This window comes from Gobio gobio, assembly GCF_949357685.1.
Source record: "Gobio gobio genome assembly, chromosome: 14".
Taxonomy (NCBI): domain Eukaryota; kingdom Metazoa; phylum Chordata; class Actinopteri; order Cypriniformes; family Gobionidae; genus Gobio; species Gobio gobio.
In genome coordinates this window covers 32474893-32497360 of record NC_137107.1, presented here as the reverse complement: position 1 = coordinate 32497360, position 22468 = coordinate 32474893, and the positions used below count along the sequence as shown (strand labels likewise).

The window sequence follows — 22468 nt, the reverse complement described above, 5'->3', positions numbered from 1 at the left end:
TGCAAAAGGCAGTTGATGTATATTTGGACATTTTTAAAGCAGAATTGTGCAGTTCTGTTATGACAGTGTCTTCCTGTCCACTCAGACAGCAGTCTCTCTTCTGTCTGAGAGGATGCCACTGTTTCTGACTGTGTGTTTAACTCGCTGTTCACACAGCACACACATCATTGAATGTCTCGCGCCTCACTGATCTGGACCCGCCCCCTTCCCTCATTCCCTGCTCAGCCCCTCACAAAACGCAGATAAAGCGGCAGTCAACATTTGTTTTGTAAATGGGCACATGCTGTAGAAATGTAATCCTGCCTACAGTTGATCGCTCAGTCATGTGACTTGACCTAGTTTTCCTTCTCTCCCTCTCTCAGAATTCCATCCTCCTTCAATTTTCCCCCTGTCTCCGCTCTTTTCTTTGCTTTTCATGTATCCTCCATGAAGAGGAAAAATGTCCTATTCCATATATGTATTCTAGGAATGTGCGAAATTGCATACAATAATGGTTAGTTATCTAAATGACTAACTGGTCTGGGACTAACCGATGTCCTATATAATTGGGCTGTTTTAGGGTCATGTCCACCCCACACTGATCAGGAGCGTTTCTTAGAGTTCGTTCACATTGTTCTAAATTGATGCATTTACAAAAACAATTCATTTTAAGGAGTTTACCATGCTAAGTGTAATGGCTGAAATTCTCATACACTCTAAAAAAAAAGTTATATATGGCACCAAAAATGGTTCTTGGCTCGTAATCATACGGGAACCTTTTTAAGTGCTATATAGCACCAATTTTGGTGCTTCAGTGGTTCTTCAGCGGTTCTTTGACTAAGGTGCTATATAGCACCGCTACCATATACAGAACATGTTAAGATATGGTGCTATATAGCACCAAAAGTGGTTCCTCTATGATTACGACGAAGAACCATTTTTGGTGCCATATAGAACCTTTTTTTTAGAGTGTAAAGGTAATTCTCTTAATTTGTTGCAGCTAGTAAAAAACCTTAAAACTATTTTTTCCCACACCAAAATATTTATATACAGTGCCAAAAATATTTGTATTATGTTGCTGCCTCATGTTAAACTTCTTTAAATTACTTTTTTCCCCCCACGTCAATCTACACTCCATACACCATAATGACAAAGCAAAAAAACAGAGTTGTGTCAACATTGCAAATTTATTCAAAAGGAAAACTGAAATAAGTACATTGCAACTCCGTACTTAGTTGAAGCACCACCTCAAGTCTTTTTGAGTATGATGTGACAAGCTTTGGCCATTTGGCGATTTTCTGCCATTCTTCTCCTCAAATGCTCTCAAGTTTTGTCAGGTCGGATGGGGACCGTCGGTGGACAGACATTTTTAGGTTTCTCCAGAGATGTTCGATTTAGTTGTTCGATCAAGCCCAGGCTCTGGCTGGATAACTCAAGGACATTCACAGAGTTGCCCATTAGCCACTCTTGCATTGTCTTAGCTGTGTGCTTGGGGTCATTGTCCTGTTGCAAGTTGACCCTGTGTGAGGTTCTGAATGCTCTGACCTAGGTTTTCAATAAGACCATCTCTATATTTTACTGCGTTGAACTTTCCTTCTACCCTGACAAGTCCCCCAGTCCCTTTACTGTTGGGTGGTATTGTGCTGGTGATGAGCAGTGCCTGGTTTCCTCCAGAAATGACGCTTGGAACTGAGTATCTTGTTTCTCACAGTCAGAGAGAGTCCTTTTTAGGTGCTTTTTTTGCTAATTCCAAGTGGGTTTTCATGTGTCTTCGCTGAGGAGAGGCTTGAGTCTGGCCACTCTGCCATAAAGGATTATTGAGGCTACATGCTTCTGTGAACCTTCAATGCAGCAGAATTTTTTTAGTCTTCTCCAGATTTGCGTCTTTGAACTCATGGCTTGGTTTTTGCTCTGATATGCATTTTCAGCTTTTAGACCTTTTTATTGAGAGGAGTGCGACTTTCCAGATCATATCCATTCAATTAAATTTGCCACAGGTTAAAGGATTAGTTCACTTTTAAATAAACTTCTGCTGATAATTTACTCACCCCCATGTCATCCAAGATGTCCATGTCTTTCTTTCTTCAGTCGAAAAGAAATTACGTTTTTTGATGAAAACGTTCCAGGATTTTTCTCCATATAATGGACTTCAATGGGCCCCAAACGGTTCAAGGTCCAAATGACAGTTTCAGTGCTGCTTCAAAGGGCTTTAAGCGATACCAAACGATGAATAAGGGTCTTATCTAGCGAAACGATCCGTTTCTGCGAGAAACCGAGCAGTATTTATGCTATTATTTTACCTCTTATCAGAAAAACGTTAAGTGAGGTCAAAATACGAGCCTGGTCATAGATATATACGTAGATGGCTCATTAGCGCTTGCACGGATCAGTAGAATGAGGAATCTACGATCGATATATCTATGACCAGGCTCGTATTTTGACCTCACTTAGCGGAAGTTATGGCTGAGCTCAGAGATGATCACATTCGTCTGATAAGAGGTAAAATAATAGCATAAATACTGCTCTGTTTCACTAGATAAGACCCTTATTCATCGTCTGGTATTGTTTAAAGCCCTTTGAAGCTGCACTGAAACTGTCATTGTTGGACCTTGAACCGTTTGGGGCCCATTGAAGTCCATTATATGGAGAAAAATCCTTGAAAATTTTCATCAAAAAACTTAATTTCTTTTCGACTGCAGAAAGAAAGACGTGGACGTGGACGACATGGGGGTGAGTAAATTATCAGCAAAAGTTTTATCTAAAAGTGAACTAATCCTTTAACTCCACTTGAAGAGTAGTAACATCTACAAGTGAAATGCTCCTGAGCTCAATTTTAAGAGTCTCAGAAAACGGTACGAGTACTTTTGTTTTCTGTATAGAAATGCATAAGTGTGATACTTATACAGAATTATATAATTGCCTTTAGTATATTTACATTTTATTATTTAAGTTTTTTTTTTAAATGAAACTGCTATGGTATTCCACACTTTAGTTTGAAAAGCCCTTTATTATTAGCAAATACATTTTGACCCATCCCTAACATGTTTCTGATCTCCAGCTTTCATTGTGTGTCCATAGAGTCATTGTTTTGTTGTGCTTCAGGTTACAAGGATCTATAATCACTTTATTGTACAAGAAATGGATTTGCTGTCATTACCACATACATTAAAACAGCATGCGCTTTGTTTGTCATCGTCACACGTTCAATTCAATCTCAGGCAGCCACTGTAGTGCTGGCAACCTGCGTGGTTTTGTAATCACAACTATTTACATTACTGGCTAATGTTCATGTTTTTAGATGCATGCGAGATGCAGATGGAGAAAAATAATGAAGCCCACAGGCTTGCATCAGATTTTCACACTGACTTGCACATCTGGTTTGTCTGTAAACAACAAAAAAAACATGCTTATAGTAGTCCTTAAAAGACCTCATTGATTCCAAAGCACGTTTTATTGTATTTTACAGTCAGGATGGTTTGAAATACACACATCGACATATACTCTCTGATTAGTCGCTCCAGGAAGTGATTCATATAAACATCATCACTTATGAGCTCCACATGGGGTCCTCTCTTCATCTGTCATTTCAAAGCACATGCTTGTATCCTGGAGTGTTTGCTCAGCAAACTGTTTGCAATTCTCGTCTGGATCGTAATCTTGCCTCGTGCCGCCCCACTTGACCTGCCGGTTGAGTTTCATGCTCATTGTGAGAGCAGCGTCCCAACGCAGTCAACACACATTCTGTGCAAACACTGATTTCTTTATGTTTGCATAATTGTGTGTTTGCCATCATACGAGAGATGTGGACACAGGTGCCCTGCTGATATACTGAGATTTAAGCACCAAGTACTTCTAATGTGATTTTGACCTTTTACATATAGTACTGGTCAAAAGTTTGGAAACATGACTATTTTGAATGTCTTTGAAAGAAGTATCTTATGCTCATCAAGTCTGCATTTATTTGATCAAGAATACAGAAAAAAAAATATTATTGCTATTTAAAATAATGGTTTTGTATTTTAATATACTTTAAAATATAATTTATTTCTGTGATGAAAAGTTTTTTTGCATCATCAGAAATTAACAACCATTACTCCAGTCTTCAGTGTCACATGATCGTTCATAAATCATTCTAATATGCTGATTTATTATCAATGTTGGAAACAGTTGTGCTGCTTAAAATGTTTTTGGAACCTGTGATACTTTCTTCAGGATTCATTGATTAATAAATAGTTATAAAGAGCAACATTTATTAAAACTAAATTCTAACAATATAAATATTTACTTTTTGAATCAATTTAACACATAAAATATTAATTTCTTTAGTGTGTATTGTTACAAAAGATTTATATTTTAAATAATTTTTTCTTTTATTTGCTTTTTTATTAATCAAAGAATCCTGAAAAGTTATTATAGGTTATACAAAAATATTAAGCAGCGCAACCGTTTCCAACATTGATAATAAATCAGCATATTAAAATGATTTTTGAGGGATCATGTGACTGGCGTAATGGCACATAAATAAATTATATTTTAAAGTATATTAAAATAGAAAACCATTATTTCAAATTGTGATATTTCACAATATTACTGTTTTTTTCTGTATTTTTAATCAAATAAATGCTGGTTGATGAACAAAAACATAAAAATACTGTAGTTATGTTTCCAAACGTTTGACTGGTACTGTATGCGTCTTAGGAAAAGGGGTATAGTTGGCGCACCAAAGTCTACAAAATGTTGAAGCTCTAAAAAGCACACAGCCATACAAGATGAATAACTTACAGTTTAGTAAGGACCCAGATTAGAGTTAATTCAGTAAAGAATTCAGACGGATTCTACCGAAATTGAAACCGTAACAGTAATCATTCAATAAAAGGCCGACTCATAAGAGTCATTTGTTCATAAATCAGACTACACTGTCTCACTGTCCTTGCGTCTAGCCGTCCACTGATATTGAATTCAGATGTTGACCTGCCCCCCCCCCCCCCTTTGTGTATTTCATGCTTGCATATTATAACTTGAGGGTGAAACAATGATTGTGAGTTTGAAATGATCTGCTGTCTACTGACAGCTAGCATTAGTTACCAATAAATACCATATTCTCAGTAGGGATCAGCCCTAGACTTAAGCCAACAAGCTCAAATTAAGTGTTTTTGGATCACTGTGGAATCTACTAACATTTCCTGATTGATACCAGTGTATGAGATTTCAAAAGACATTATTATGAAGAGTAGCACTAAACAACTTTGACTTTGATCAGTACACTAGCTGCCTTTATTTGATTAAAAAATACAGTAAAATAGTAAAATTGTGAAACTGTTTTCTAATTTAATATATTTTAAAATGTAATTTATTCCTGCTGTGATAACAAAAAGCTGGATTTTCAAGACTCCAGTGTCACATGAAATTATATTTGGAGCTCAAACATTTCTTGTCAATGTTGAAAACAGTTGTGCTGCTTAATATTTTTGTGGATAGATTTTTTTTTTCAGGATTATTTATAAATTTATTTATAAAATACATTTGTACCATTGGAACGGTAGTGTGTGTATATGTTGCATGTTTCCTGTCGACCAAGTGTCTGTTTGCTAGGTTATTTTAGTTTAACCCTGCTGAATACCAGATAAGTAGCGGTGGGGTTAAGGTTTTTCTAAGCCCATCTAGATGTGTAACAGGATGTACTTGTGGAGCATAGGTCATCTTCTGAAACCTCTGCTCACTCCTCCAAATACTTGCTGCTTTTCATCGTTCCTTTATTTGGAATCAAATTAGGGCCTGTTTCGACATGTAACCATCAAAATAATTTTTGTTTTATGAGTATGTCTCTCTTTCATCCAGATCAGACTCCTGTCATGTGTTCAGTAACGGTACAGATGTGAGCCGGGCGGCAGGATTTTAAACGCTTCCTTGTTTCAGCTCTCATCAAAGAAAGCTCTCTCTTCAGTCCAATCACACAAATTTGATTATGCTGTTTGCCCAAGGAACTTTTCGAAATGCTGGCCAGAAAGTGAGGCCCTTGTTTCCAGCATGTGCCCTGCAGCAGGCCTGGCCTGGCCTGCCGTGCCGTACAGAAGCCATCTTTGACATTTCCCCCTTAACCTCATTACCACTGCCTCCTCCTTCCTTCCTGGCCCCTCCTCTCTCTTTCTGTGTCTTTTTTTTTTTTTTGCTTTCTCTTAAATGCTGTCCCTCCTCCCAACTTTAAATGAAACACCTTTTTGAGGACATATGTTTTATATATTAACATATTATATATGTTCAAGACCACAGTTGCATATTGTTTCTGAATGCTGTTAAAAGTACATAAATATTTATAGTATATAGTAGGGGTGTAACGGTACACGTATTCGTATTGAACCGCTTCGGTACAGGGCTCTCGGTTCGGTGCGCGTGTGTACCGAACGGTTATGAATGCAATCTTTAACAGTTTACAGTCGGCTTGTTTAAAGCACGGAACACACTTCAATCCTAGTTCCCAGAACGAACATATTGAGTATTCAGTCCATTTTATCACGAAATTCAAACGATAAATGCCGTTTTAACGCTCTTTAATGTGACGTGACTGATAGACGCGTATCAGTTCAACTTCAAGCGGCAGCGCGCGACGCGCGAGTGAACACGATCAGGAAGAGATGACCGCGCTCACTTGCGCGCTGCCGCTTGAGAAAGAAAAAATATAAATGAATATCTTAAGGTATGTTGAGGATACATTACAACTTACTGAAACGTATCATATGTTGTGTAATCGCTCCATCAGTGTTTCAACCGCGGAAAGACAATAAAACAGCTTGTAAACAATGTCGTGTAGAATCACGTTTACCTCAGAAGTCATTCAGTTTCCACAGCTGTTAGTTTACTAGAGAGATTAACTCTTTTACTGAATACATGCACTATATTAGCCTATATATTCATTATATTAGCCTATATATATTCATTATATACTACTTAGCCTGTTAGTGATGTCTTGTTTATTTAATATATGTTTAAATAAACCTGTCATGAAAATTACAGCCACTAAATGATTATATTTCAACAACAAATTGGAGAAAAAATAATCATTATATTTAGAAGTTAATGCAAAAACTGCCTTTTGTGAAGCTTATGAGTGTTGATTATTATTATCTAAAAATAAATAGCAACTGAATTTAGGCTAATAGTTTGGGCTCTGTTGTTAATCTTTAATAGCAATATGTAAGTAAGGGCTCCCTATATAGTTTACAGCATTATCTTTAAGAAACTTTTAGTTATAACTGAATTAATTTAAGGACAGACACAATTTTTTTTTTCATTAAACCACTGTTGAATAAAAATTAATAAAAAGCCATTTTGTAAAACTGCTGTACCGAATCCGTACCGAACCGTGACTTCAAAACCGAGGTACGTACCGAACCGTCAGTTTTATGTACCGTTACACCCCTAGTATATAGTACATCGTTTTTTCAATAGTGTGTGTCACTATATATACATAAACAAGTATTTGATACACTGCCGATTTTGCAGGTTTGCCCACTTACAAAGCATGTCGAAGTCTGTAATTTGTATCATGGGTACTCTTCAACTGTGAGTGACAGAATCTAAAAAAAATCCAGAAAATCACATTGTATAATTTTTAAGTAATTAATTTGCATTTTATTGCATGACATAAGTATGTGATGCATCAGAAAAGCAGAACTTCATATTTGGTACAGAAACCTTACGTTTCCTGTAGTTCTTGACCAGGTTTGCACACACTGCAGCAGGGATTTTGGCCCACTCCTCCATACAGACCTTCTCCAGGTCCTTCAGGTTTCGGGGCTGTTGGCTGTTACGGACTTTCAGCTCCCTCCAAAGATTTTCTATTCAGGTTCAGGTCTGGAGACTGGCTAGGCCACTCCAGGACCTTGAGATGCTTCTTACTTCTTTTTGTTTCATCAGACCACATGACCTTCTCCCATTCCTCCTCTGGATCATCTTGATGAGGCAGAGTCTGGAATTAATTTACTATGACAGAAAACAGCCTTGTATCTTTCGCCATTAAAACACAGATGCACCTTGTAATATCCGTGGCTCTTGCACTCGTCACTGCGAGTGGGGCTGCAAATCCGCTGGTCATTGTGGTTTGGCCTATTAATATCCTTTTACATGCAGACAGAGGTTACTGGAGCTTCTCACTGTGGTGATTATTAGTCTTCGAAAAGTCAAAATGCCGCCAAACCTCATATTTAAATGAGTCAATTTCAACATCTAGGCACTTGCTGTCGCCATGTTTGCTACTGTTTGACGGTGCGTGGACACTTGCACAGAGCGAGCGTTTTCAATTTATTCCTATGGAAGTTGAGCTTGACGCTCACGTCCCGGAGTGAATCGTTACATCGCTAATGCAAATATGCATAAACCAAATACACAGTTTGACACTGTGCATCATGATGAATAACAGTCAGAAAAAGCATGTGTGACTGTGGTCTTGAGGGTGTCTGCTGAGTCCGTGCCGTGTTCAGAAGATACATTCAATGCGAGACCGAGAGTAGCATCTGTGGTCACAACTGTTAGTGGCACAACCCTTTCACACCTACAAAGAACCACACTTAAACACACACTTTGTCATCTTGAGAATAAGAAGGTGCTGGCACCGAGAAAACGCATCATTTCAGTCAACTGAAGACATCCACTAGTGTTAAGCCCTGTTTTGAAGACGCTTGTTGTCAGGTTGTGGACCTGAAGCTGGAGAGGGTTGGACTGGAGATGTGTAAGTCTAGGATTCTTTTTTTAAATTACCCAGATCGTGGGTTACCTGAATGACTAGTTGAGTAAGGAAACAAAACTGAAAAATTAGGCTGGTTTTGATTTCACCTGACTCTGATCAAATGCATTTGGGAGCATTTTGGTAAAATTGCACAAATCGCAAGACATGTTTCCTAAAAATTGGGCTATTTTTAACTTGACACACCATAAAAATACAGTGCTCTTTGTGGGATGTTCAAAAAATGAGCAAGACGAAGATGTTTATCAGCATGAGTATGTCTGTAGTGGTTGTGCTTTAAAGGGGTGCATAAAATATCAGTACTATATCGGTCATTTTATCTTTTTATTTTTTTATTTTATGCATGTATTGTATCAGTTGATATTGAATATGTCGGCCCTTAATGGATATTTAATTGTGTACATTGATTTGGATTACCTTTGCCATTTGCTTGTGAATTATTGATTGATTGATTGATTTTTAGTGTGTAGTCTAAATTATTTTAATAATATAGAATTTTTGTATTGCTCGCTAATTAAAGTGGTCTTGATGAATTAGACTAAATGTTTTCTGATAGCTACTTGACTATTGTGATCGAATCGGTGTCAAATGTGTTTGCTGCTTAATATATTTCAGGGTGATAAACACAGCTGTTCTCTAGAGCAGTCTAAAAGGGCTGGTACAGGAAGGTTGTGGTTATGGGTTCATGGGCATTTAGGGTGGCAGGGGGTGGATGTGGTATTTAGTTTAAAGCAGCAAGCACCTGATGTTATCAGCGTAGTGGGGTCTGAGAGTGGCCTTTGACTTGACACTTAAAACCACTGTGCTCAGCATGGGGCCAGCAGGCAGACCTGGTGTCAGTGTGTGTGACCTGTCCCTTGTTTTTTTTTGATTGTTCAAGGCAGAACACCTGTGGTCTCAGCAGTGGCCTTGTAAAGGCTGGAATTTCAGAGCAAGGTAGGGTTACGCCCCCTGTAGGGACTTTCACTGTGAAAAGAGGGCGAGAAAGGGACCGAATGTGTAAAATCTTCACGTAAAACATAAAGCTTTTCAAGTCCTCCCTGTGTTTTATGTCTTTCACTTTTATCTTGACCTCTGGACAGTGTCCTCTTTTCCAGTCCTATTGAAAATCAAGTTTCGCTGACTAAACGTGAAGTCAAAATGCGTTACGGGCCTGCGACGTCACATAGGTTATTTCCAAGGAGCGTTGAGAGAACAAAGGCTTGATGGAAAGGTGCAGGGAGAAGGCTTCCAGTCGAAACGGACAGTGTGCTGAGCAAAGGTTTGACATTTCGTTTCATGCTGATCAGCATCCAAGACATGTTCTCTCCAATGAAAGAGCGATTGTGCCCATGCGTCATTAATTTTCAGAGTAGCATTTGGGGTTTAACCAGGAGACCCAACAAAGTCAGGCTGTCATTCTTGATGGGCTTTGATTAAAGCACCGTGGAGGTTGCGTCCGTCCGATGTAGCATAACTGTCAGTTCAGTAATTGAATCTAATGAGAGGCTCCTCTGCCTGATTATTTCTGTAACTGGAAAGCAAACATCTGAAGTTAATTTTTGGACACCACAGTGGAATAGACTCGTAGGCCATGAGAGAAAAGGGTAACTGCGTTTGGCACGTGTATCCACAGCGAGTGTGCTTTCAAAGGGTTATTGGTTCACCAGTTCAGGGGTTGTTTAAAATCCTCCCCGTCCTTCGCATTAGATTGAAAATGCACTCCTTTGAATGCTTCCACATTCAAGGATGAGGCAATCTGCTTAACGTCACTAGCCGCTAATACAGAGAAGACGACACAATAGGCTTTTCAAGGACGTGAGGAATGTGCTACGCCCATGCTTCTCAAGGCTGTTTATTGGGCCCAGGAAAAAAGACCCTGCAAAGTGTGTTTACGAAAGCGATTCAATAATAAGATGTGCACGAATATAGTATTGCAGCTGAATCTTCGTGATCTAAACCTTTTTTCCAGCTGGAAAAAGCGCCCCTGAACCACCGAAATTAAAGGTGAAGTGTGTTCTGCATCACGCACCTGAATTGCAAAAAATAATGACAAACACATCAATAATGATCAGACACATGAGATTTTTGAATATTGAATGTGTGTGTTAAAATGTGTATATAAAAAAATTAACTGGAATCACACCTTTTTTCTTTGATTTAATCACAATTAAAGTTTTAAATTTATTTTATAATGTCATAATTTCACAGTTAATCTCCAAATAAATGTAGAAAAAACAAAGACAATATAAATGAAATACTTATTTAGGGTGCGTTTATACTTGTCATGTTTGGTTCGATTAAAACGAACCCTAGTGCGATTGCTCTGTTAGTGCGGTTCATTTTAACATATGTGAACGCTGCCATACAAACCCTGGTGCGCACCAAACAAGCGGACCGAGACCGCTAAAAAGATGGGTCTCAGTCCGCTTCCAAACTAACTCTGGTGTGGTTTGATAGATATATGAACGCAACACGGACCAAAGACATGTAAACGAACCAAAAACAGGACGTGATGTCACACAATGCGACACTACAAGTCAGCTGATTTGACAACGCAGAAATATCGGTGTATCCGAAATGAGTAGCGGGCAAACGTGGAGCAACGAGGAGGTAAAGTGCCTCATCAATATATGCAGATCTTCGTTTCTGCATACAACGGAGGAAACCCTGGTGCTGTTTTGAACATTTTATGAGCTCTTCGTGAGTTCTCAGCTGGTAAAAATAAAACCATAAGTACACGCATAAAATGATCACGTTTAATCCAGCCCACAGCATTGTTTTGAATGTTCGGTAATAGGGCTGCACGATTAATCGAAATCGAAACGCAATCGCGATTTGGCTTATGTGCGATTATGAAAGAGCGCAAAGGCTGCGATTTTAATGACATAAATAAATGCCCAGCGTGTCAGTGAAGAGCGGCTCTGTGATCAGTAAATGCTGCTCCTGGAAGACTGCGAGTTTGAGCAACATGTGTCAAACATCTTCACAAACTAGTAATGCGAAGCGTTCATAAACCTGTTGTTCAACCATATACAACGTTTAATAACATGTTTTAACTCACTTCATATAGTCAGTCGAGCTGATGTGGCTTCTTATCACAGAATGTCAATCAGCACTGCATACTTTATTATTATGAAAATACCCGAGAAGGCTTGAAGAACTCAAATACACCATATCTTGTCGCAGAAGTATTATCTTCATGTTTAATCAGTCTAAGCGTTTCTATCTTCGTTTTATTCAGCATACAGCGGGAGCTTCACATTAGGGATTTCCTGAAAACAAACGATTACTTCTCTGGCGCAAATGTGCCGTTTCTGCTCGAGGGCGCCCTCTGGCCTCCAGTATGAATGAAACTTTTGGGTAGAAAATCAGAGAAATAAAACTTCTCTCTAAATAAATTTTTCTTCAATGTACAGGAGTTTTAATCCCCACAGTGGATGCATAAGAGGCTCATAATTCATATTAAAGAAATAGACTTGATATCACTGATAAAAAGCACAGATTTGTATAATAATAATAATAGTTTTTTACAATAAATCCTTAGACATTTCTAATGATTTTTAGTCATAGGCTGTCTGCATACTAACAGGTAACCCTTAATTTTTAGTTTTCTGTAAAATATAAATATTATTATACTGTTATATTTATTCTTAAATGCTCTATTTCAATTTTTTAATAATGAATGTTATTGTAATAGTAATATTTCTTATTTTTCTAATAATTATTATTAGTCACATGAATATATAAACACAAAATGTTATATACACACTTTTCATTTGTAAAAATGAATAAATAATAATAATCACATTTTAAATCACAATCGCAATTTTAACCAGAATAATCGCAATTAGATATTTTCCCCAAATCGTGCAGCCCTATTCGGTAAGCAAGCTCCGTCGCAAAATATACGTCATAAAAGCCGACCAATCAGGTTGTGACCGTATATCCCTATGCCTTTGGTTCGGTAACTTTAGGTTTGCTGTTAAAATTGCCAGTGTGAACGCTAAGCGGACCAGGACAATATGTTTTGTTTTTGTTTTTTGGTCCGGACCAAACGAACCAAACTACAAGTGTGAACGCACCCTTAAAGAAGGCCAGTATACTGATGCTAATACAGCTCTATACAGATCATATGCAGGTTTTTTTTCAAGTGGTACTCACTGCAGAGTCAAATAGGGCTGCAGCGACGCGTCGACATAATTGATTATGTCGAATATGTAAATTAGTCGAGTTGCGTGGAACGCGTTGATTCGTTGCGCTGTTTTTATTCCCCAAAGATGGTGGTTCCCGGGCATGCTGAAAATCCGCCGTTATTACAAAAAAATTGATTAAATTGTGGATTTTTTTTATTTTTTAAATAGACTTGAATAAAATGATGCTCTGTAAACAGAAATTGCCCTACCACAGCAGCACAACTTCTGTGCAGGAGCATCTAAAGAAAACATCCCGTGGCTCTCGTACCTCCAAAATGACAAAACGGCAGAGTAAGTATTTGGATTATTACAGTGAAGTTTTAAACAGCACTAGAATACGGTTGTCAGTCCCATATTTTGTGCTTAATATGTCTGCATTAATAAAGCATTCTGTTTTATACGAGCTGCCGTGGTTGCGAGACGCACGACTCAAATATATTCTTCTTAATATTTATCTATCAGTACTTGAGCCGATCAGATATAGCCATCCCATGCTGCTGATAGCTGTGCTAGTTTCATGTCTCTCGTATCACTCAGCCTTCTCTTTCTTCTCACATAATAAAATAATTTTATCTCCTCCTCTTACTAGAGTCCTTATCACCCTGCCAACATATATTTTGTGATAATGATGGGCTGACTGTACATCATTAGGCACTTAAATGACACTGTGTTTTAGGATTATATGTAAAAAATTATTAATTAAGGCCAATTTTTTTAAGCACAATGTGTGGAAGCAATGCCTTCCACTGTATTTTTCTTTTTGCAGATTGGCTACTGATTCAGGATTCCGAATCAGAAGAGAGAGATTAAACATGACTAATCAGGGATTTGCGCCAAGACGTAAAGCTTGAGTCCAGAGGAGCTGTTAGAAGACAGATTACTTGATCTTAATATTCATCAAGACTGTTTAAGATACAATCACATGTTCACACAGTGGGATGTTTACACACATCTCTGATTAAAACCCATAAATAAAAGGCACACGGCTAGAATAGCCTGTCCATTGGTGGGTTCTAATTTAGAAAACTGAGTGCTGTATTATTATTACGGGAAATATGCTTTTAATTGGATCCATTATGAAGCCATAAACGGCCGAGCATATCTGAAGCATTTCAAAGAGTGTTTGCTTTCATTAGACCCTTTTTCTTTGGGACTGTGATTGAGAACTTCCTTTTCCTTTTTTTGTGGTGGTTCCTGTCCTTCTGCATTACCCGTGTTTTTGGAAAAGCCGAGGTTGACTGGGAGCCTTAGCTCATGTGTTAAAGCGGTAATTTTCAGTGACATCGCTCAGAGCAAGCGGGGATGTGTCATTGTCCGCCCTTCACTGGTTATACAATACGGAATCTGTTGGGCTGAAATGAAGGTGATTCACTCCGTCGGCCTTTTAGGCAAGAGCTAATGGGCCCCACTGACCGGTCGAGCCAGGAAATGAGGGATACGCCACAGGGAAACGTGTCCCCAATGGCCTAAATTCATTTTGATGACCGTCACTTATTCCTGCCTGTTTATTTCAGCCATGTTCAAGCCTTGTATTACATGCTTAATTTGGTTTACACTTGCTGGATTTGTGTGATGTTTTACACGCTTGATGAAGTGTGCCCTAGAAAGCAGAAGTGTGAGACCTTAATACTTTTCCTTTTTTGCTGTCATTTTCACTGTAAAACTTTTACTCCGTTAACAAATTGGCTTCCACTTTAATCTGTGCAAATTCTCCAATAAGCAATGACTAATCACCTGATTTACATAGCATAACAGTTTCCTGTAATCTCTTGTGTTTTTCAGTAGTGCATATTTCAGCTACTCCATTTTTTTTTTAAACCAGCTTATTGGTTTCTTTTAGATAGTACGGAGCCCCTAAAGGGACATGGTGAAGGAAAAAATTAGATGGAGGAAAAATTATTTGTCAATGCTTTTGCGTTCCGCCGATACACTTTGCATTCGCTCACAACGAGCTCAAAAGTTTTTTTCCCCACCACCATGTCCATTTAGAGGCTCCGTAAGATAGAGCATTAATTTTCAACACTTTCTTAAAGAGATAGTTCACCAAGAAAGGATAAATCTAATTGATTAACTCCCTTCTGATGTTCTATTAAAACTGTATGCTATTGTTTTTATTTTTTTACACTTTTCTTCTGCTTCTCCCACTTTTCCCATGCTGTTCATAGTGAACAAAAATGACCAAAAAGTATAGAAGTATGACTCAAGTCTATATTTAGACTCTTCTCATTTGATCGTTTTGTGTGAGGAAATTTAAGTTAATGATGATCTTCCCCTCCTTTTAACCTGTTAACATTAAAAATAAGCTGATGTCAAGAAACAGATTAGTCTGATTCATGGACAACTCATTTAGTGAACCAGGTCAGTCTGTTCAATGAAAAGAACTGTGTAAAAGTGTAATGATTCAGATCTCAAGTTCCAACTTACTGATTCAGTGATCACGATGTAACAATTTTCATGTTAACAAATCAATGAAGGGGAATGTTATCTATTGTTTATCATCAGAAGACCTAGGAATATTGAGCACAAGACTATATATATATATAATTTTATTTTTTTGAAATTAGCAAATGTGGTCACTGTGAATTGTAGTTCTTTGGAAACCACACTATGAAGATTCTTCAGAAATTTTTCCATTGGAAAAGTAACAACAATGGGTTTGCAACTAGGCTACATGAACACGTTTTTTTCATTTTTGGGCGAAGTAATAATTACATAGTTTGATTGTTGCTGTCCCTTTTCCTGTCTTTCTCCAGCTCTTTTCACAGTTCTTTTCCCTCATAATGTCTGTATTACCATGTCTTGGTATCGTCTTTAAGGTTCCTCGTCCCTCTCTGACAATTCCACGTTTTTGTCATTTGAATCAAACAGCTGCAGCAGGTCCCTAACAGGCAGTCCTCCATGCCATTTCCTGTCCCCCCACCCCCACCCCCCTTTGACCAAAGCATCAGCATCCCAGCCAGCTTATCATGGGGAACTAATTCAATATCCCTGTGCCTGATTTAAATGTCATTGGCTGAGCTCATCTGGAATGACATGTTTTTCATGGTGGAAGTAAAGGCGCTTTATTGAGCAGGGACCAGAGCGGGGGGATGCAGCTGCCCTTCGCTCTTCATGTTCGCTCCGATCCGAAAGGTCTACGAGCTTTTTAAGATCATTTGGTGCACATTCAGCGCAAGCTCGCTCATCCTATCTCTCATTGGCTCTGTGAGTCATCATGCACCCTTGGCTGACTTGTGAAAGTAGACCACAGCAAAAGTTACATCCTCAAATGTCAGTCTAATTGCTAGCATGGTGTTTTAATTTTGCTCTCTCAAATTTGTGATTTGTTCTAATAATGCAGTTTGTTTGCTTTTTTTAAGGAATTTAATCTAAGTTCTTGGGTGGATAGTTCACCTAAAATTAATTCACCTTACCTATTCATTTACCTATTTGTCACTGAACCATTTCTGGAACTGGACAATTAAGTCAGTGAGTCGACTCGAGAACCAGATAAGTCTGATTCATGAATAAATCATTTAGGGTGCATGCATCTCAATCTACTCAATGAATCAATATATTGTGTACACGAGTTGGAACCCTGGCTTACTACACATTGATACACTGATGACTCTATTTACGGCAACATGACAACATCCTCAATGTACAACGTCACTACTGATATACCATATTTTTGATATTTTTCTGACATTATTTTTGTAATGCTATTTAAAGTACATACTGTATAATAAAGAATTTGATTGTTACATATCCCTTCAACATATCAGCTGTAAATTAATGATATCTAGTATTATGTTCACTTTCTTGTATATCAATGTTAGTTTATTGTTGAATATAATTAACTGTTGTTTAAAAAAAAAAAAAAAAAAAAAAATCTCGTGGCATGATGTGTATTCAATTGGCTCACACAATTTATCATCCACCAGAGATGCCTTTGGTTTCCCGCTTCAGAATTTCTGTTAATAGTGAGCATCGATCACTTTCTGGATTTCATGGTGCATAAAGGGAGCGAACGTTTCAGGGCACTGGAAAGATTTTGCGAATTAAGACAGCCCTTAACATGGCTGACTTCCTTTCTAGTGAACTAGGGAGTGAACTAGTCACACCCTTAGGCTGTTTTTGTGAACTGAATCATCTGATTCATTTGAAAAGATCTCAAAATAGCAATTTTGTTTATGGCTTCAAAAAACATGGAATATGGCACACAAGTATAGGATATTCCTAAAATGTTACTTTTGTTTTCCACAGAAGAAAGAAAGTCATACAGATTTGAAACTAAACTAGAGTGAATAATGTTCATTTGTGGGTCAGCATATATAACCAAATATTGATTGACAGCAAACCCATTGCGGTTGCCATTCTGTGATCTCTCTCTCTCTGCACATGGGTGATGATATCAGTTAACCCATTGTACCAGAGAAAAGGTCCCTGTGTGAGGAATGGCCCAAAACCTCTGAGATGCACAGCATGGCGCCTTACCCTGATCCCTGCAGGCATGCCTGTATCATCTGGCCTTTTGCCCATACTTAGTCATCCGCCTCCGATCTCACCCCTGCTCCTTTCTTAACTCCCCCCTGGCGGGTTTTTTTTTTTACCCCCTTGCCTCCTGACTTGCATGTCTGGCAACCTCTGGGGTTGTGGGTTGGAGAACAGGGGAAAAACAGGGAAATGTGAGAGGTTGGCGGGGGCTTACCACGGCACATAGCGGGGCAGTATATGAGGCAGGACGAGTCAAAGTTGTTGCTTCTTTAAAAGATCAATTTTGAAATATAAAGGGCAAAGAAGCTTCTGCACTGCCAAGTCTGTCAGTCTGATATTGAAGTGGGCAATCAGAAGTGCATCTTTTTTCAGTAGAGAGGGACAACATGACCAAAATGTTACTCTAAAATGGCAATAATAATTGTAGTCCATTGTAATACAATATTGTGAATGTCATGATTTAGTTAGTCAGGGGTTAGTTCACCCAAAATTGAAAATTCTGTCTTACTCACCCTCATGTCGTTCCAGACCCGTAAGACCTTCATTCATCTTCGGAACACAAATTAAGATATTCTAGATAGTCAGAAAGCTCTCGGATTTCATTAAAAATATCTTAATTTGTGTTCCGAAGAACGAAGGTCTCGGGTTTGGAACAACATGAGGGTGAGTGATTAATGATTTTCATTTTTGGGTGAACTAACCCTTTAAGTTATGAAAAGAGCATATTCACAACATGACTTTCATTCTGACTAGCAAGTAACTTAATTCATGTCATTTTGTGGAGATAAAAGGTTATATATTCAGGTATGTTAATCTTGTGGTTCTGTTTAAATTCTGTTTAAAGGTTTAAACAATTTTCAATGGTTATTTGACATTACAGTTATGTTGACATTATGAATTACATGTAGCAAAGTTAAATCTCGTATGTTTTTCCCGTAGGGTTCCTGAAACCCCAGTGCTCGATACCACCTCAGAGAGGACGAGCAGAAGCATGTACGTGTTTCAGCGGAATGTGTGCTCTTCATCAGCGCCGACTTTCTACAGGTAACGTATTCAGGACTGCACAATAACTTATGTTCTCCGCAGCACATAAACTTTTAGCAATAATTCAACTTTTGGCAGCTATGTAGCTCCACCATAAAATAATTCTGCCTTTTTGTGTGCGTCAACTGTTCCCATGAAACCGTATGGTTCTTACTTTGAAGCACACTCAAGATGCATGCATAAATCAATGCATTGAAGTCATTTAGAGCCCTAAACGGATTTCCACCGTGCTCAGCTATAACTCATGCCAAATGTGTCTGGTCTTGTATTATGTCTGCGTCTACAAGAAACAAGACACATCTTGTGCCACATGTGTACACATACAAACACGCTCTAATCTGAAATGGTGACTGGCCCCCTCCAAATGTTTCGGTCCTGCAGTGTGTTATTTACAGTTTGTTATGCTAGGGCTGATGGGCTGATGGACATGTTAGCAACCGGTCTTCTCTAAGTGATCCTTATGTGGTAGAGTTACAGCAAATTCCTGCTGTGTCATGTGGAGAATGATATACTGTTGGTTTGCGTGTAAGCATATTTTGTTACATGTCTTTTATTGTGTTGTCCTAACATACAGTGGAGTAACCTCTAGATCAGTTCATGAGCAAATGACTGATTCATTTAAAAAAAAAAAAAAAAAAGGAGGGTTCATAAAAGACTCCGAACCCTGTAGGACAGTGGGTCTCAGTTGGTTTCGTGTCCAGATTTTTCCAAACATAGTGCTAAAATTGCTCACCATACAAAATTGAGTGCAAATGTCTTCACAGTGAAAACACTGAAATTAATACATTTTAGACAGAACATGTCCGTATTTTGGCCGGGTTGAACTATTTGACTGATTAATTGTTCAGTTTGACGTTACCAACAAAAGAATACGTAAAACTCACAGTGTTGATAAGCCTATTTAGCTATTCTTTTAGGTTTAATTAGCTGTTATTATTTGCCCCATCATAACAGATTTGCAACCTTTTTTTGACACCAGATGAGAACCACTGATATGGGAAATACTTCTGTGTATGAATATAAATGAATCAGTTCTGTGACCCTACACATGTGCCGGGTGCATTGTGGGGGAGACCTCATCCATATATGCTCTTCAAATGGAATACCATTTCGATTCATCTCTTTGATTTTGCTTTTAAAATGGGATTGGTTTTGACAATCACTTCTTGGACAATTTTTCTTTTGTTATTACATTTTTTTTTACGAAAGCCCCAAAGGGTTCAGCGTTTGCTCAGAAGCACAAGTTGAAGGCTTGTTTATCCCTCACGTGACGTATCCATGTGATTGTTTGAATGCATGTTTTATACTCTCTCAACCCTGAAAGGCATGGCAAGCATGTTTCAATAGCCACTGCAGACAGTCCGCACGCATCATTTACAACAAAGGGCTACTTTTATAGATGATATACAGAGAGATTTCCTTGGTTTAGCCATTCTTGCTCAAGTCGTTCTGTTTGTGAAAAATTTTAAATATTTCCGCAAGCTGGCGTGGTGGTCTTGAGGCGCTCCAGAGAGCTTTGGCAACACAAATAAGTTTGCCTATAAAAATGATTTCTGTCTACATATTGTCTTTTCCAAGCCCATAATAGAGCTTGTGGAGAACGAGTCTTTAAAACCCTGCGTGGTGCTCAGCAGTCTGTTCGCGGTGAAATGGTTACTGTGGAAACCATGTGGTCTGGTGTGGTGGCTAGCCTAACTGGAGTCGCTCGTTTATAGAAGTAGTAGTAGTGTTTCTAATTAGGGAATGTGTTTCCGTAAATCTGTTCAGAGCGGGAGGATGTGTTCCAGTCTTAGCTTGTTGCTTGTAACGTGGTGACCAAAATCACACATTAGAGTGAGGAAGATGACATGGGTTCGTTGGCGAACGAAAGCAGGCAAAGGAACGTCACCCGGGGAGATCTGAATCCCTGATGTGGCGGCACTTTGGCTTCCAGTGGTTTTACATTGTTTTACTTTTTTTATTTTTACAAAACATACCCTTACTGGAAAGAGACCGTGAGAAACACAGCGTCCTTATTCAGTTCCAACTTTCATTTCAAAGGCGCTCGTTTTTTTATTAATATAATTTTTTTTTTATAAAAGCGCTCGTATGAAGTGCGCAAGAGGGAGCACTTAAAAAACTGCTGCGGAGGGGCCTCACAATGCCGTCCTTGTACTGCGATCTGGGCTCTTCTTGCTGCAGCGAGTAGAGGAATGGAAAAGATTATCCACAGGAATGTCTGGGGTGCCCTCAAACGCAGCGCTCCGCGTGACCGGCCAATGGGAGAGCTCAACCGAGTGGCGGGCTAATTTTTTCCTGATGAACTCAGCCGCCTGCTTCATAATGGAGTCTGATTGCCAGCGCTGAACTCACATATGGTCCATGTTTGGAGAGCCTCAATGACAGGACCACTTCTGTAGCGGGCAGAAGGAGACGATCGCTGGCTCAGTCTTTTGTTGTTTCATTAGGGTTGGGTAAGGACAAGGGTTTAGTCAGACTCATTTCAGCCCACTTTCTCCTTCAGGTGTGGGTGTTTTTTCTTTAATTGTTCACTTTTTATTGACACCACTTAACTTAAGATCAAGTTACGCCCCAAAGCCAAACCTTATTACTTCTGGCCACACTTAATTATATTGGTTGAGTCGCGGTGCATCTCTCGGCTTCATAAATTCTCCCAATTAATTTGGAGGCTATTTATTGCCCCGAGTTCTTGGAAACAACTTTTGCGGCCCCATTACCACAAGTGGCGGTAGAATTAACTGCATAAATGACTTGTTTTACTTGAGGTGGGTGTGTTTTAGCTCAGTGGAACGTCACCAGCAGCCTACAGAGAGACAAAAAGAAAATGTGGTCCGGCTTCCCGAAACCAAAGCATGTGTTTGTAGACCTTGTGGTCGCACGGGAAGGGGAAGGGGCATTCTGGGGTCGAAGGTGAGGGAGGTCAAGGAAAGGAGCTTGTTAGCTGCAACATGTTCCGCGCTCCTTGTTTTTTAATTGGCTCTGGTTGGCGTCCATGCACGCCCTCACCACTTCCTGTTGGCCCGGGGCCCCCAGAAAGGGGCCTGGAAACTCCAACTTGTTGATTATAGAGTCGGGCTCTTTATTCACTCTGAAATCCATCACTACCCGGCGTACAGGCTATTTTAATGGTCATATTTATTTAAACTGGGCTTCAAAGGTAACCCAGTGGAGAAATAACAATTCGGCTGCCATTTTTTTAACATGTCTTTGTCATATGTACTCATGTTGGTTTATATTCTCACAGTGAGCCTGTAGTCTGTCATTATTTGGGTTGTGGCTGCCAAAAGGGTTTGGGCTAATTGGATTTCGAAGTTCATTTTCATCAGCTATTTGATAAAAACCTGGCAGCAGTCCTAAAAACTCCAGCCACCCCCGGTTTCTGCACCGATGAACACATTCCATACGTCGGGAGTGTAATGAGGAGAAGCAAAAAACAAAAAGTTTGATCAGAGTGATCTCATCTGGGAGAGACATTTTACTTTATTCCCTCATCAGCCCCGTGTAAACACTGGAAGCAAAGTCGGAGTCATGTGGCCCGTTGTGATGGAGTTTTCCCTATGACACTGTCAAGCACTTTTTGTGCTAATCTGCCAGCTAATTGAAAGCAGCTTGCTTTCATGTGCTGTGTTACAATGCCCATGCCTCTTGAAATAAAAATGATAGAGGACACATCTGTGATATTGGCTTTAAATAGATGTTTCTTAGATCAGAGCTGTCAGGCGCTGTGATGTATCAGCAGAGAGTGCAGTGTGTTTGTCAGAAGATGATGTAATGCTGGCCATTGAACAGGCTTTTTTTTTTTAACTATTAGCATTGATCTGGAGTTAAATATCTTTTAAATACCGTATTGTTTCGAATATTAGACGACCCTAAATGTAAGACGATGCACCTTTTGGAAAAAGGCTTTTTGAAGACCAAATCTTGTCTTTTATCAAGAAAATGATTTTATTTGAACAGAATTTTCATATTGCATAGGCTATTTTTCATTTTTTTTATTTGTGTATTAAAACTATGAAAAATACTGGTAAAACATACCAAAAATCACATTTTAACA

The 22468-nt window shown here is 38.8% G+C and overlaps 1 protein-coding gene across 2 annotated transcripts in view; it reads left to right on the top strand.

The window, feature by feature from the left end:
- The window catches only part of rxraa (retinoid X receptor, alpha a), a 140461-nt gene that overhangs the window by 22588 nt on the left and 95405 nt on the right, over positions 1-22468 (top strand). For both annotated transcript variants that reach the window (XM_079835306.1, XM_079835307.1), the window contains exon 2: positions 18310-18414. In XM_079835306.1, coding sequence (XP_079691432.1) covers positions 18310-18414 — 105 coding nt within the window. The remainder of the gene's footprint in view (positions 1-18309; positions 18415-22468) is intronic.